Consider the following 16,791-nt stretch of genomic DNA (forward strand, 5'->3'; position numbering starts at 1 on the left):
TGCTTGGCAAGTCCAGCTTCACTGATGAGTCTAGAGACCATGTAACAACTCTCTTGGTGTAAAAACTAAGGGAGATGATACATTTAACTTAAGCATAAATTAGATTACACTTAAAATGAAATATGGTTTAAATGCAGCATATTTTAAATGGATTATCTCACACAATGTGTTTCTGGTTTATTTTGTTTTGGTTTTTTTTTTTTTTTTTTTGAGACCGAGTCTTACTCTGCTGCTCAGGCTGGAGTTCAGTGACACAATTTCGACTCACTGCAAACTTTACCTCCCAGGTTCAAGCGATCCTCCTGCCTCAGCCTCTCAAGTAGCTGGGAGTACAGGTGCATGCCATCACACCTGGCTAATACAATGTGTTTTTTAGGCACCAGAGGGAGCCAGTGCTTCCTTCCACATCAGCTTTTCTGTGATACATTTTTCTAGACTGTTTCATATGTGGTATACCCACATGCAATATCAGCTTTAGACTCCACCCTTTGACTTTTCCTTCACCTACTGAACTGCAGCAAGGATTGTGACAGACTAAGAATCTGAACAAGGATGCAGTGTGGGGATGAAACAGGTGTCAATAACAAAGGTCAATTGCAAAGTGGACAAAGTATCAAATACAGAACTGCACAGGACTTCTCCACTAAGAAGAATATGGGGAGAGCAAAGGGAATGGATATTTTAGGGAAGGAGGCAGAAGCCAACAGAGAACCAGTGGTTACTATCAAGATGGGTGGAGAAGAACTTAGTTTATAAAAGACGTTTTAGGCCGGGCACAGTGGCTCACTCCTGGAATCCCAGCACTTTGAGAGGCTGAGGTGGGTGGATCACTTGAGGTCAGTCTGGGGGCACCAGCTTGAGCCAGACAATGTAGTAGGTTCGGATTTATAATGCCTTCTTTATTGTCAAGAGGGGTAAGGATTAAAGTTCGGGTTTAAATTAAATTTGAAATGCCTTACTTGGTTTGAGTATTAATATCCAAGGACCTGGCTCTTTCTGCATGTCTTAAACTGATGAATGCAGCTAAGTAGACTTTTAAGTGTGACAAGACAACTTGATCCAAGAAAACAGATTTCTTGTCAGAATACTCGATTTTTTTTTAGGTGGAGTCTCACTCTGTCACCCTGGTCTGAACATTTCTAAAGGATGTTTGGGGGTTAAAAGGAGCGAGGCCTCTGCAGAAATGACAGCCTTCATCCACAAGTGGCCCAGTCCGGATTGGGAGCCGCAGCTGGGTGGGTCAGGGCCTGTGCTAAGGTGAGCGCTGCCTACCGCGCACCCTCCAGGTGCGTCCTGCTCTGAAGCGGTCGGACTGGACCTTCCAGGTCCCAGCGCTCGAGAGGATAGCAGGCAGGGGCTGGGGTTTGTCTGGAGATAGAAATGCTTTCTAAGGTTGGCGTCAAGGTCTCCTTCCTGAGCCAGAGCCCAGGCGACGAGCTCCGTCCAGGTAAAAATGATCCTGCCTACCCGGTCGCCCAGGGTCGGAAACCTCAGGCCCGCGCAGGCTGAGGCAACTTAGCGGGGGTCCCAAGGCCGCCGCGCCCCCTGAGCCCCGAGCGTGTGTGGAGGACTTGGGCGTAGTCGAGAGGGAAAAGTTTGGGTGAACCAGGTGCTGGGCACCCTTCGAGGAGCCCCAGCTTCTCCGTTTGTGTGAGTGACTCCAAAGCACCTCCGAGGGCCGATGCACGCGCGGACGACCTTGGACCGGCACTGACCAATGTCTCCTCCTATTAGGTCGTGTCGGGGGTCCCCAGGTGAGACGCGGACACCGCCCCGCCCACCTGTGCAAGGCCTTCCCCGGAGCAGCCCGGCTGCAAAGCAACGCCTACGGCGGGAAGCTAAAGACTCCGGCTCCCTCACTCCGCGGCAGCGGCGACTGAACCGCCCCGACTTGCGGAGTCCCTCCCCAAGCCCTGCTCCTAAGCCCAAGCCCCGCCCGAGGCCCCGCCCCCAAGCCTATCGCCCACCTTCAGGCCCCGCCCTTGAACCCGCCTCCATGCATCAGGCCTCGCCTTTCAGCCCAGCCCGGCCCGCCAAGGCCCCGCCCCCGTACCGATGGCCCACCTCCAGGCCCCGCCCTCGATCCCGCCTCCATGAGTCAGTCCGCGCCTTCCAACCCTGTCCGGTCCGCCGAGGCCACGCCCGGCCCGCCGAGGCCCCGCCCCTGCAACCATAACCCACCTCCAGGCCCCGCCCTTGATCCTGCCTCCAAGCGTCAGGCCCCATCTTCCAGTTCTGCCCCGTCCGCGGAAACCCCGCCCCCGCGCGCCTATGGCCCACCTGCAGGTCCGGCCCCTGGGCCCGCCTCCGGGCGTCCGGCCCCGCCTTCAAGTCTCGCCCCGAGCGTAGAGGCCCCGCCTCCAAGCTCCGCCCCGAGGCCGCGGTGGGGAAGAGCAGCTGCTGCCGGTTCTCGGGCGCCGCGCTTCCTCGGCGGTTCTGGCTCCCGGCCGCGCCGCAGCCCCTGCCTAGTCGCTCTTCCGCAGCCGGGCGGGCTCCTCCGCGCCGCACGTGGGCGCGCCCGACAACAGGGCCGCTGCTGCGGGTAAGTCGTGCCCGCGCCCTGCCCGGCGTCCACCCCTTAGCCGCTGGGCGAAGCCGGAGGAGCCGGGCGTCGCCTCCCCGCCGCCCGCGAGCCTTTCCCGGGGTCCAGAGGGCTCGGGCGGCGCCGTAGGGCGGCCCGCGGTGCAGGTGGCTTCCCGGCGCGCGGCCCGGGCCCGCGGCGCGCGCTGCTGCAGTGCGGGGGTGGGAGCTCGGGGCTGGAAACCCGGAGGGCAGCGGGGAGGCTGGGTGGGGTCCCCTCGACTTACCAGATCCTCGCGCGGAGGATGTGCGGCCAGCCACGCCCTCGCGGAGCGGGGCGGCAGGTGCAGGTCAGCTGGGTCGCGGCCCGCGCGCCCTCCTGGGGCGGGCCCACAGCGAGACGCGCAGCCTTTGTTTGCTCGTGCGGTCCTGCTGGGGTGGAGGCTGGGGACGCGGACCTGACGGAGGGCTTTCCTGGTCGGGGAAGACCCCAGTCTTCCAACCCGTCCGCAGGAGAAGGGATCCAGGCGCTCCGCCGGCCTGGCCCCTGCGCCCTGCAGGTTTCCCGGCTGCTGGCGGGACTGTTACCCGCAGGTGTTGCCTTACACTCGCGACCGCAGCCCTGCATTTGGGAAGACGTTGCTAGATTTTTTGGTTAGAGTGATGGAATACCGTCCCCTCCGCCCCCCAGGCCTACTACCATTAGGTGGCTTAAATTTTTTCCAGTACAATTTAATTACCACTGTGAAAGACCAAATTCAAATCAGTGTGTCTCAGAGTTGATTAAGCCCGTTGGTGATGAGTGTTTCTGTGCTGTAAACTAAGGGTCATTATCAGTTTTATTACTAATTGTACATATCTATTATTTGTTGCTAAATGTTTTTGCTTTTGTGTAGGGTCACTGTGTCCTCATTTTCATCGAACTCAGAAATATTCCTTCATGTAAACATATTTACAGTGAACTTTTTTGGGATCTGGCTGTTGGTTTTTCACTCGAACTTGTTTGTTTCTTTTTCTTTATTATTATTATTATTTTGTAGAGACGGAGGTCTCACTGTGTTGCCCAGTCTGGTCTCAACTCCTGGGCTCAAGCAATCCTTCCACCTCAGCCTCTTAAAGTGCTGGAATTACAGGCATGAGCCGCAGCTCCCAACCCTGGATGTGGTTTTGTATGAAGTTAAAAATGGGTAAAGTGAGAGATTTCTTGCTGACATTTTCGATTGTAAGGTGTGTGTATCTGCTCAGATACATTTCTTATGTGATTACTTCTTTATGTGTCTAGTTATTTATAGGCTATATAACTCCGTCGGTTTTACCAAACCGTTCAATCTCTCACGAGAAAGATGTTCAGGATAGATTGCAAGATCAGTGGCAAAAGAGCTATTTAAGGACTGAACCAAAAATTTTCTCACTAGCGTAATGTAATGGAGACCCTGTACTATCTCACTGACCTGAGCTCAAATCTGGTTCTGCTAGCTGCTGGGCAATTTTCCGAATGGCCTGACTTCCAGTATCCCCATCTTGGGGCTAATACCCATCTCACAGGACTCTTGTGTTGCATGAAAGAAATGCATGGATAAGGCCAGGCACATTTACTAAACCTGTAATCCCAGCACTTTGGGAGGCTAAGGTGGGCGGATCACCTGAGGTCAGGAGTTCGCGACCAGCCTGGCCAATGTGGTGAAACCCCTTCTCTACCAAAAATACGAAAAAAAAAAATAGCCAGGTGTGTGGCGGGCACCTGTAATCCCAGCTACTTGGGAGACTAAGGCAGGAGAATCGCTTGAACCCGGGAGGCGTCGGTTGCAGTGAGCCGAAATCATGCACTCCAGCCTGGGCAACAAGAGCAAGACTCCATCTCAAAACAAATAAATAAATAAAAATAAGAAAGAAAAAGAAATACATGCATAAATGGTGAATTTACCAAGCTCACCCAGAAGACTTGCTTGGTAGCATACTACATGCCCTGTATTTTGAAATAAAGGAGCTTGCATGAATGACTGTTTCCAGACTTCTCACCTGTGCTGGCAGTTATACCAGATAGCACTTTCTTCATATGGCCAACCATAACATTGACTGCTCCAGTTACCTGCTCTTACCTGGCTGATGCCCTCCTTGCCATGAGCAGTGGTGTCCCTTGCTACCCCACCTCCTAAATACACACCTTATCATCAATACACACCTTATGACCGTTCTCCTCCCATAACTCTAGCCGGCCACACCTCTGGACTTTGAGGACTCCTCTGCCGGTGGCTGAGTTTTCTCTTGCTACCATCAGACTCTGTCACTTTGTCCACCCTCTCTCACTCATGTATGCCACATTAAACTGAAGTGATGTGTTTAGGTATTTCCACTTTTATCAGGCTGTGAACTATGCGAGTAGGGATCTTATTTATGTTTCTTTCCTCCATGTTTAGACACTTAGTAGAGTGAACAGACTGCACTGCTGGAGTATTTGGAGTATTGTGGTGGTTTAGAGATGCTGGATTTCAGAACTGTGAATTTTCTGGGAAAAAAAAAGTATGGACTGTTTGGATATACCAATTTCTTACCATCTTTTCCTTAATATTTTCAAAACGTGTGAAGGCACTCATTTCAGAAAAAGGGACAGGCCTTCCCAGGAATGAGTAGGCAGTCTTATTATGTGGGTGGGTGTGCAAGGTGCAGTATATTTTTGCAGAGAGGCACGCATACGCAGAGGCTCTGTGTCAGGATGGGTCTGGCCTGGGATTTGTAGGGTGCAGTGAGAAGTGGGTAGAATCTTGTAAGCTGGAAAAGGGGTTGTTTGGTTTTATTTGAAGCTTTTTTTTTTTTTTTTTTTTGAGGCAGAGTCTTGCTCTGTTGCCCAGGGTGGAGTGCAGTGGCATGATCTCAGCTCACTGCAACTTCCACCTCCCAGATTCAAGGGATTCTCCTGCCTCAGCCTCCCAAGTAGCTGGGCTCACAGGCATGCGTCACCACTCCTAGCTAATTTTTGTACTTTTAGCCAAGACTGTTTCACCGTGTTGGCCAGGCTGATGGCAAACTCCTGAACTCAGGTGATCCGCTCACCTCGACCTCCCAAAGTGCTGGGATTACAGGCATGAGCCACTGCGCCTGGCCTTATTTTAAGCTTTATGGAAACAATTTTAAACATGGCAGTTGTATGCATTATGTTTTAACTTGGAACACTGTGTGTAAAGGTGCTGGAAAGGCGCAAGTGTGGGAGAATCATTGGAAAGCTTCTGCAGCCTTGCAGGGAACGGGCGGCCTGCACAGCGGTGCAGCGGAGACGGAGAGCAATTGAGTCAATAGGTGTTTAGGAAGAAGAGGCAAACAGGACTGGGGTTGAGCGTGGCAGGTGAAGAGAGGGAAGAGCCTACAGTGATTCCACAGATGAAGTGGTTACTTCTGAGAAGGGAGAGACTGGAGAAGGAGCATGTTGAGCAGATGGAATTAAGAGTTTAGTTTTTTGTTTGTTTTTTATTATATTTTGGGACAAAGTCTCGCAATGTTGCCTAGGCTGGAGTGCAATGGCATGATCTCAGCTCACTGCAACCTCCACTTCCTGGGTTCAAGTGATTCTCCTGCCTCAGCTTCCTGAGTAGCTGGGATTACAGGCACCCACCACCATGCCCAGCTAATTTTTGTATTTTTAGTAGAGATGGGGTTTCACCATGTTGGCCAGGCTGATCTCAAACTCCTGACCTCGTGATCCACCCACCTCAGCCTCCCAAAGATCTGGGATTACAGGCATGAGCCACCACACCTGGCCTAGTTTTATTTTTTAAACAGCTTTACTGAGCTATACTTTCAAGCTCATAAAATTCATTCAACTGTATAACTCAGTGTTGTTGTTTCTGAGACAGGATCTTACTATGTCACCCAGGCTGGTCACAAGCCCCAGGGCTGAAGCAATCCTCACACCTCAACCTCTGGAATAGCTGGGATTATAGGAATGAGCCACTGTGTCCAGCTAATTTCAGTGATTTTTCATAAATTTACAGAGTTGTGCAAGCATCACCATAATTCAATGTTAGCACATTTCCCTTATCCAAAAAGACTAATCCTATGATATAATCACCTCCCAAAGTCTTCACTTCTTTTTTTTCTTTTTCTTTTTCTTTTTTTTTTTTTGAGACAGAGTCGCTCTGTCACCCAGGCAGGGGTACAGTGGCGGAATCTCACCTCATGCAACCTCCACCTCCCAGGTTCACGCGATGCTCATGCCTCAACCTCCCAAGTAGCTGGGATTACAGGTGTGTGCCACCACACCCAGCTATTTTTTTTATTTTTTGGCAGAGGTGGGGTTTCACCATATTGGCTAGGCTGGTCTCAAACTCCTGACCTCAAGTGATCCACCTGCCTTGGCCTCCCAAAGTGCTGGGATTAGAGGCGTGAGCCACCATGCCCAGCTGCCAGGGAATGCATTTAGCAGTTGGTAGAGGAGGAGGAAAGAAGTTCGGTGACTAGAGGGGCCAGAGGAGTGTGTGGACCAAGCAGAGGCTGCTAGGCTGCTTAGAGAAGCAAGTGGTCTGCCGAAGGGTACTACTGAGAGGTAAAGTGAAGGACCCCTGCCATCGGTGACTTGAAAGTAGTGGTAGCCTGGTGAAGGACTGGATTGAGTCTGGAGTGATCAGAAATTGATGTACAAGATTTCATGAAATTTTTATAACTGTCCTGTAAATGAAAGACTTGAGCCTACAGAACATGTTGTATCTTCAGTTCAGTTTCTTCCATCTACCATATTTGCCTTTTTATTGATTGACTACATCCAACTTGTACAGCAAAGTGCCCAGCTGACTGCGTTCATGCATGTTTAATTATGTGGCATTGCTCCATATTTGTCTTTCCTTTCAGACTGAGCAGTACTGGTGAAATACTGTTTGTCCTCATATATCAGTTAGGATTGTGGTTGGTTGTAGCAGAAAACCTGATTGAACGGCAGCTTAAACAAATTAGCTGTAATGTGCAGAAAACATACGCCAGACGTTACAGCATCCAGGGTTGGCGTGTGGCGCCTTCATCACGCCATCTGTGGCCGCAGGGGCTCTGTCGTTCCACTCAGCCATCCTTACTTTGTGGCTTTTGTGCATGTTGCATGACAGTTGCAAGATGGGACTTCACTCCAACATCATGCCTTTGTTCCAGGCAGAATGAAGAAGAGTGGGGGGCAAAAGGCTTATGCCAGGAAGTCTGCCTCCTTGCCAACAGCCTTTTTGACTCACAGCTTCTCCTGGCATCTCATTGTCAAGAGTTCTTACATGGCCACCTAGATGCAAGGGAGTCTGGGAATTCTAGTGTTACCCCGAACAAAACCAGTGCTTTCTTAGTACAGAAAAGGAGAATAAGTCATGTTGGGTAGATGTCTGCCACACTTTAAATAAAACAGCCAGGCATGGTGATGCATTCCAATAGTCCCAGCTACTTGGGAGCCTGAGGTGGAAGGAAGGATCACTTGAGCTTAAGAGGTTGAGGCTGCAGTGAGCCATGATCATGCCACCGCACTCCAGCCTGGGTGGCAGAGTAAGACCCTACCTCCCCAAAAATTAAAAAAAATTTAAATGCCCTGTGATGGGAAGGGCCATGCTCAATCAGAATTACCAGCTGGCAACAATATGTAGTCTAGCAGCTTTGGAGCTTTGATCCTGGAATTTGTTTTGTCAATTACTTGGAGCCCTAGCACTCTGTGCTTTCTGCCCCTGTATACTGGTCTCCCCCAGAATCCACGAGGGCGGGAACTGTTTATCTTTCATCTCCCACGGTGCCTGGCCCAGAAGCCTTGCTAAATATTTGAACTGCCCAGTGAGTTTGTGCACAGTAGTGTTTGTGGATACGTGTCTTCCGTAGCTCTGAGTTGGAAATGATTTGTGTCCCCAAATGGCCCTCTCATTTGGTTATTTTTTGATTTGCTTTTAGATACTTTTCTGCTGTGAGAATGTAAGATGGATCCAGAAGAGCAGGAGCTCTTAAATGATTACAGATACAGAAGCTACTCTTCAGTGATTGAAAAGGCTTTGAGAAATTTTGAGTCCTCGAGTGAATGGGCGGATCTCATATCTTCACTTGGCAAACTCAACAAGGTATGTAGGGTGTATCCTATTTGGACTGAGTGGAGGTGGGGACGTAATTGTCTTTTTATTATTACAAGAAATTACATGGTGATATCGTTTGTATTTTATAATCTTTGTATTACATATTATACAATATAATCTTTATTTCAAGGAAATACCATTGTATATAGAATGATGATTACAACAATTCGAAAATACAGAAAAGAAAAAAAACCACTCATAATTCTGTCCTCCAGTGTTACCCACTGTTGACCTATCAATGTATATACTTCCTTCCAGCTTTTTCTGAGCATTAAATTATATATAGTATTCATATAGTTGAACAGCCAAATTTCTTACAATGTTTTTCTTACGATATTTTATCTTGTCTAGACAAGATAAAATTTAAAATTGTCAAATTAGGTATTCAAAGACTGTTCTTTGTATATTCCTTAGGATTTTTATTTATTTTTCTTCTTTGATCTACTTTTTTGAGCCTTTTACTGCTGTCTGGTAACTCCTAGAAGAATAAAAGTTGAAATAAATATTGAAATCTGCCCAAAACTTTGTGTGTGTGAGCATGTCCATGTGTGTGTATGTGTATGTGTATGTGTTTATGGGTTCAGCTCTAGTAAAACCAAAACTGGTCAAATGTGGGCTAGACCTTGTGCTCTACATCAGGGGCCTCCAATCCCCAGGCTGCTGACCAGTACCAGTCCGTGACCTGTTAGGAGCAGGGATGCACAGCAGGAGGTGAGCAGTGCGCCTGAGCATTATTGCTTGGGCTCTGCCGCCTGTCAGATTAGTGGTGGCATTGGATTCTCATAGAAGCATGAACCCTATTGTGAACTGTACTTGCAAGGGATCTAGGTTGCATGCTCTTTATGAGAATCTTTTTTTTTTCTTTGAGACAGTCTCACTCTGTTGCCCAGGCTGGAGTGCAGTGGCATAATCTCAGCTCACTGCAACCTCTGCCTCCCAGGTTCAAGTGATTCTCCTGCCTCAGCCACCCAAGTAGCTGGGATTCCAGGCACACACCACTACGCTTGGCTAATTTTTGTATTTTCCATAGAGATGGGGTTTTGCCATGTTGGCCAGGCTGGTGTCAAACTCGTGACCTCAAGTGGTCTGCCCACCTTGGCCTCCCAAAGTGCTGGGATTACAGGCATGAGCCACTGTGCCCTGCTACTCTTTATGAGAATCTTACTAATGCCTGATGATCTGAGGTGGAACAGTTTCACCCTAAAATCAGACATCCACCCTCCCGCCCCTCCGCCAACCCATCCATGGAGAAATTGTCTACCATGAAAATGGTCCCTGGTGCCAAAAAGGTTGGGGACCACACCTCTATATCAGTGACCTATAGATGGGAGCATTGCATTTTTCCATCCTGCCCAGAAAGAAAGTGACACAGGGACCCTTAAGCACTCAGATGACCACTGCAATGTGTAGGTAGATGATATCTGGGCTTTGAGAACTGTCCCTAGCTCTGTTGCTGTTCGGACAGGACCTAAGTTTGGAGCCCAAGTGCTAGGTGGGAGTTAGGAGATGGCCAGCTCTACTCTGCAGATCTCAGCTCCCCAGACCAAACACACAGGGCATTTGGGGTGAGTGAAGAATTTCAGCAGCCTGATTCCACAGACCTGACAGATGGAGATAGGCAGTTCTTACAGCTCGTGGCCGATAAGCTGCTGGTCTTTTGCAAGGCATATTTACGACATGTAAATGTCACGGGTCGGTGCTGGCTGGGGTGGCTAAATGTTTCTAAGGTCTTAAAAACAGGAAATAAGAGCTTGCACATTCTTTGGTTGTACAGCTCTATCTCAGGAATTCTCTAGGTGAATGAAGATAGCATTTGCATGAAGGGGAAAGGGAGAAGCAGTAGAATGACGTTGAGTCCACATTTTTCTGAATGTTTTGATGTTTCAGTAGTCAGCTTTCCTGGAGTCTAAAAACAGCCTACTTTTTTTTTTTTTTTTTTTTTGAGACAAGAGTCTTGCTCTGTCACACAGGCTGGAGTGCAGTGGCGGATATTGGCTCATGGCGACCTCCGCCTCCCAGGTTCAAGTGACTCTTCTGCCTCAGCCTCCCAAGTAGCTGGGCCTACAGGTGCCTGCCACCATGCCTGCCTAATTTTTTGTATTTGTAGTAGAGACGGGGTTTCACCATGTTGGCCAGGCTGGTCTCGAACTCCTGACCTCAAGTGACCCGGCCACCTCAGCCTCCCAAAGTGCAGGAATTACTGGCGTAAGCCACCATGCCCAGCAGAACAGCATACTTATTGTTGGGGAGGGGACAGTATTTGTTATTTCTGTTTTTTGTTTTTTCCTTTTTTTTTGAGATGGATTCTCGATCTGTGGCCGGGCTGGAGTGCAGTCATGCGATCTAAGCTCACTGCAACCTCCATCTCCTGGGTTCAAGCGATTCTCCTGCTGCAGCCTCCTGTAGCTCAGCACCTGTAGCTGGGACTACAGGTGCAAACCACCACGCCCAGCTAATTTTTGTATTTTTAGTAGAGACAGGGTTTCGCCATGTTGGCTAGGATGGTCTCAATCTCTTGACCTTGTGATCCGTCTGCTTTGGCCTCCCAAAGTGCTGGGATTACTGGCATGAGCCACTGTGCTTTTCTTTTTTTCTTTTTTCTTTTTTTTTTTTTTTGAGATGGAGTCTCGCTGTGTAGCCCAGGCTGGAGTGCAGTGGTGTGATCTCAGCTCACTGCAACCCCTGCCTCCCTGGTCTTGGTTCAAGCAATTCTCCTACCTAAGCCTCCCACATAGCTGGGATTACAGGTACAAGCCACCATGCCCAGCTAATTTTTGTATTTTTTAGTAGAGATGGAGTTTCACCATATTGGCCAGTCTGCTCTTGAACTCCTGACCTCGTGATCTACCCGCCTTGGCCCTCCCAAAGTGCTGGGATTATAGGCATGAGCCACAGTGCCTGGCTCTTTTTTCTTTATTGAGATAAAATTCACATAACACAAAATTCACCATTTACCCATTTAAGTGCACACATGAGTGACCTTTAGTGCCTTTACCACGTTGTGCAACCATTCCTACACTCTAGTTCCACACATTTTCATCATTCCAAAAGGAAACCCATACCCATTAAGCAGTTCTAATGGGTTCTAACCCATACCCATTAGCAGTGGCTAATTTTTTGTATTTTTAGTGGAGATGGGGTTTCACCATGTTGGCCAGGCTGATCTCGAACTCCTGACTTCAGGTGATATGCCCACCTTGGCCTCCCAAAGTGCTGGGATTACAGGCATGAGCCACCGTGTCCAGCTGAGAATACATTTCTGTCGTTTAAGCCACCTGGTGTGTGGCACTTCGTAATAGCAGCCCTAGAACACTAGTACAGTGGCAAGAGGAGGACACAAACTATTAACACCTCAGTGTTGCCGGGCATGGTGCCTCACCGTGTAATCCCAGCACTTTGGGAGGCTGAGGTGGGTGGATTACCTGAGGTCAGGAGTTCGAGACCAGCCTGGCCAACATGATGAAACCCTGTCTCTACAAAAATACAAAAATTAGCCCGGCATGGTGGTGGGTGCCTGTAATCCCAGCTACTTGGAAGGCTGAGGCAGGAGAATTGCTTGAACACAGGAGGCAGAGGTTGCAGTGAGCTGAGATCACGCCATTGCACTCCAGCCTGGGCAACATGAGTGAAACTCCATCTCAAAACAGAAAACAAAAGAACACCTCAGTGCTGGGAATAAGGCATTGAACACTAAGCCCCTGCTCTCATGGAAAGAAATTACGCTTTCTTGGCGAGAGACAGACAACAGATGACTGTGTGATGTCAGATGCTGAATGCTAAGAAGAAAAATACACTGGGAAAGTGGGGTATGGAGGAAGGACGAGGGAGTGCTATTTTAGACAGAGAGGGCGCTGACAGCGTGACATTAAAGTAGAGGCCGGGGTGAAGCAAGCAAGCTGGCGGGAAGGGCCATCTGGGGCATGGGCCTGTGTCCAAGGCATGGGAAGGGGACAGGAGTAGCCAGAGGACAGAGTGACCAGAGATGCAGCAGAGTCAGGCCACCAATGAGATTTTGCTCTGGCAGGGAGGGGAAGCCGTTGAGTTTCCTCCCAGGGAGGCTGTGAGCAAGGGAACCTTTGCCTTACCCATTGCAAGAATCCCCTGGGCTGTCACCAAGCACAAGAGCCAGCATGGATACGCGCACCTTTAGCCCTGAAATCAGTTCCTGCTGTTACTGGATGTGGAGGGTTTGGATGGTGCTGGAGGGAGCACGTCTTGATCAGCATCAGGAATACTTGCTTCTGGGAAACTTGCAACTTCTACATTCAAGGGTCCCTGATAGGAGTTGCTATGAATAAAGAATTTTCTTCATTGGGTGCAGTGGTGCATGCCTGTAATCCCAGCTCTTTGGGAGGCTGAGGCAGAAGGATCACTTGAGCCCAGGAATTTCAGACCAGCCTGGGCAACATGGTGAAACCCCATCTCTCCAAAAATACAAAAATTATCTGGGCATGGTGGTGCACACTTGTAGTCCAGCTACTCAGAAGGCTGAGGTGGGAGGATCCCTAGAGCCTTAGCCTGGAGCTATCGCGCCACTGCACTCCAGCCTGGGTGACAGACTGAGCCCCTGGCTCAAAAAAAGGAATTTGTTTAAAGCTTTGGTGATTGTCAGATTTTGTGGACTTAACGCACAGAAATTCGGTGAGTTAGAGTTGAGAGTTGGGCCAGGCGCAGTGGCTCACGCCTGTAATCGCCGCACTTTGGGAGGCAGAGGCAGATGGATCACCTGAGGTCAGGAGTTTGAGACCAGCCTGGCCAACATGGTGAAACCCCGTCTCTATTAAAAATACAAAAATTAGCCAGTCGTGGTGGCAAGTGCCTTTAGTCCCAGCTACTCGGGAGACTGAGGCAAGAGAATCACTTGAACCTGGGAGGCAGAGGTTGCAGTGAGCCCAGATTGCACCACTGCACTCCAGCCTGGGGGACAGAGCAAGAGTCGGTCTCAAAAAAAAAGAGCTGAGAGTTGAATTAATAAAATTCTTTATAATACAGTTTAAATAATAATATAGGACACAAAAGCTTAGGGTCAACATCCTTTTTTTTTTAAGGTAGGTGACTAAATGCATAAACCTTAGATTTGGAAAATACTCATCCAGCTCAACCCTTTTTACAACCAAGAAAACTGGGTCCCAGAGGGTCTTGGTATGTCCAACTATAGACAGATTCTAATGGCATCATTTTCAAACTTGCTAAATGTTTCAGTATCATTTTTAGAATTTTTCTGTATTAGAGAATAGTTTATCTTTTATAGTTTTTAGGTGTATTAGCACGAATAGGGTAACTTTTGCTTAATGGTTTGGCTGAGACTTCAAGCCATCAGCTTTCCCTGATTATTTTAAAGTAAATATTAATCACCAAAATATACACACTGGAATACTATTCAGCTTTTATTAAAGAAGGAAATTCTGCCATTTGTGACAACATGGATGAACCTGGAGAATAGTATGTGAAGTGAAATAAGCCAGGCACAGAAAGTTAATACTGTTGTACAACATGCCACCTATAGTTAATAACAATTATTATATACTTGAAAATTGCTAAGAGAGCCTGGGCACGGTGGCTCACACCTATAACCCCAGCACTTTGGGAGGCGGAGGCAGGCAGATCATCTGAAGTCAGGAGTTCGAGATGAGCCTGGCCAACATGATGAAATCCTGTCTCTACTAAAAATACAAAAATTAGCTGGGTGTGCTGGTAGGTACCTGTAATCCCAGCTACTCAGGAGGCTGAGGTAGGAGAATCGCTTGAACTCAGGAGGCAGAGGTTGCAGTGAGCTGAGACCACGCCACTGTATTCCAGCTTGGGCGACAAGAGTGAAACTCCGTCTCAACAAAAAAAAATTGCTAAAAGAATAGATTTTAAGTGTTCTAACCACAAAAGTGATAAATATGTGAGGTAATGCATGTGTTAATTAGTTTGACTCAGACATTTCACAATTAGTACATATTTCACATATTGCATGTGATAAATGTGTAAAAATTTTACTTGTCAATTAAGTAAATTTTTTTTTTGTTTTTCTGAGACAGAGTCTGGCTCTGTCACCCAGGCTGGAGTGTAGTAGCACAATCATGGCTCACTGCAGCCTCAACCTTTGGGGCTCAAGTGATCTCCTTCCTCAGCTTCCTGAGTAGCTGAGACTACAGGCATGTGTGTGCACTGGGCCCAGCTAATTTTTGTAATTTTTGTAGAAGCAGGATTGTGCTATATTGCCCAGGGAGGTCTTGAACTCCTGGGCTCAGGTGGTCCACCTACCTCAGCCTCCGAAAGTTCTGGGATTATAGGCATAAGCCACCTTGCCCAACCCAAGAAAAAAATTTTAATCAAGTGCCTTTTAAACCCTGAACCCAAGTGCTCTACCAAGCTTTGATTTTGGAAATGAAGGCTAATAGAAATAAATTAACTCTAGATCTTAAAATCTTATTAAAGCTTTTTTTTAAAAAAAAAATGTCATAATGGTCCTAAATGAACCAGCTTTTTTTGCTGCTTTTGTCTGATGACACCCTACAGTTGTACAGAACAGCCATGAACAGCAAGGGCAGCCTGAGGTCTGTGGTGTCACACAGCTCAGCTTCCAGAGTCTTCATCACTTAGCTACGAGCACCTCATTTGAAAACAGAGCCTCATGATTGTGGTGTTTCAGAATTAGTGCTGCAGCGTGATGGGAAGGACATGGGCTGGAGATTGGAGACGTAGTCAACTACCCTAGCCCTTTACAGTTCAACTCCAAGACCTCTTTACCTAAAAGCCTGGTGAGAGGCCAGGCAGGCTGGCTCATGCCTGTAATCCCAGCACTTTGGGAGGCTGAGGCAGATCACTTGGGGTCAGGAGTTTGAGACCAGCCTGGTCAACATAGCAAAAGCTCATCTCTACCAAAAATACAAAATTAGTCAGGTGTGATGGCGGGTGCCTGTAATCCCAGGTGCTTGGGAGACTGAGGCAGGAGAATTGCTTGAACCTGGGCAGCAGAGGTTGCAGTGAGCCAAAATTGCACCAGTGAACTCCAGCACTCCAGCCTGGTTGACAAATGCATACCTACATACATACATGCACACATACATACTTGGTGAGTCCAACAGAATCCTCACTCTTTTTTTTTTTTTTTTTGAGGCTAGAGTGCAATGGCATGATCTCAGTTCACTGCAACCTCTGCCTCCTGGGCTCAGGCCATCCTCCTGCCTCAGCCTCCCAAGTGGCTGGGACTATAGGCATGTGACTATAGGCATTTCTTTATTTTCTAAGAAAAGAAAAACCTCTCTCCAGATACAGTCCCAGTCTCCAGTGGAGGTCAGGAAGGGCTTTGCCATAGGAGTTTGAGAGGGATACAGTTCAGCTGGTGACAGAGTGTGATGAGGAGGTGCCGGCTGTCTCTCCACCTGTCACCTGTTTACAAAGCTGATCTCTGAAGGAAGCCCAGATGGTCTTGTATCACACACCTTGTGGAGGAACAGAGGAAGTGTGATTTCTTTAGGCTTGTTCATGGCCCGGGAGGCTGGTGAAGAGCGTGTGTGTGTGTGTGTATGGCGGGGGGTGACTCGGTGATGCACCCAGAACCTGCTGAGTCAGGAAAGCCTTCCAGGTGATTTGTGCCCTCTCCCCACCGCATGCCGAGAGCTCTGCACTAGCTTATTCATGAGGCACTGCATTGTGGGGGTGTCCTACATGTCTGCTGAGGATGGTCCTTTCAGCCTTCCTCCCCCGCTGGAGCCTTGGTGCTCCAGTTAACTCCGCATTCCTCATCCCTGCTGGCGAGACCCTGGTGCTCAGTGGCCTGGAACAAGGTCATGAGCCCTGCCAGCCTCCTCCTGTAAGCACTGCGCCTCTCAGCCTGCATGGTGTCTGGTTTCATCTCAGCATCTCACTCGTTGGTCCTCATCTGTTAGACCGTGGCACGTACATTTCCCAGCAGCCTTTGTTCTAATGACCTCTGTGGCTGTGACCGTGAAGGTGGAGGTGCTCAGGTAAGTGCAGGGCCAGGGTCATCATGGAATGGTAAGGCCCTGCATTGCCTTCTCAGAAGACAACAAATGGAAAGGATGCTGATGGTGGGGATGCTTATCACATTAAAGTAGATCCTGTTCCTGCAGTAGAGGGGCCAGCCCTGCACCCATTTGTCTCTGGTAGTGTCCTGATCTTGAGACCAGGATTTAGAAGATGCAAGTCCAACTCCCCTCCCCTCCCCTCCCCTCTCCTCCCCTCC

At 48.6% G+C, this 16,791-nt stretch overlaps 1 protein-coding gene across 1 annotated transcript in view; it reads left to right on the plus strand.

Annotated features, from left to right (window-relative positions):
* Positions 1-2,378: 2,378 nt before the first annotated feature.
* The window catches only part of DOP1B (DOP1 leucine zipper like protein B), a 107,956-nt gene continuing 93,543 nt past the window's right edge, over positions 2,379-16,791 (plus strand). The window contains exons 1-2 of the mRNA XM_017526059.2: positions 2,379-2,542; positions 8,419-8,582. Of these exons, the coding sequence (XP_017381548.2) occupies positions 8,445-8,582 (138 nt within the window). The 5' untranslated portion in view covers positions 2,379-2,542; positions 8,419-8,444. The remainder of the gene's footprint in view (positions 2,543-8,418; positions 8,583-16,791) is intronic.

Source organism: Cebus imitator, unplaced genomic scaffold (genome assembly GCF_001604975.1).
Source record: "Cebus imitator isolate Cc_AM_T3 unplaced genomic scaffold, Cebus_imitator-1.0 Scaffold41, whole genome shotgun sequence".
NCBI classification, from domain to species: Eukaryota; Metazoa; Chordata; class Mammalia; order Primates; family Cebidae; genus Cebus; species Cebus imitator.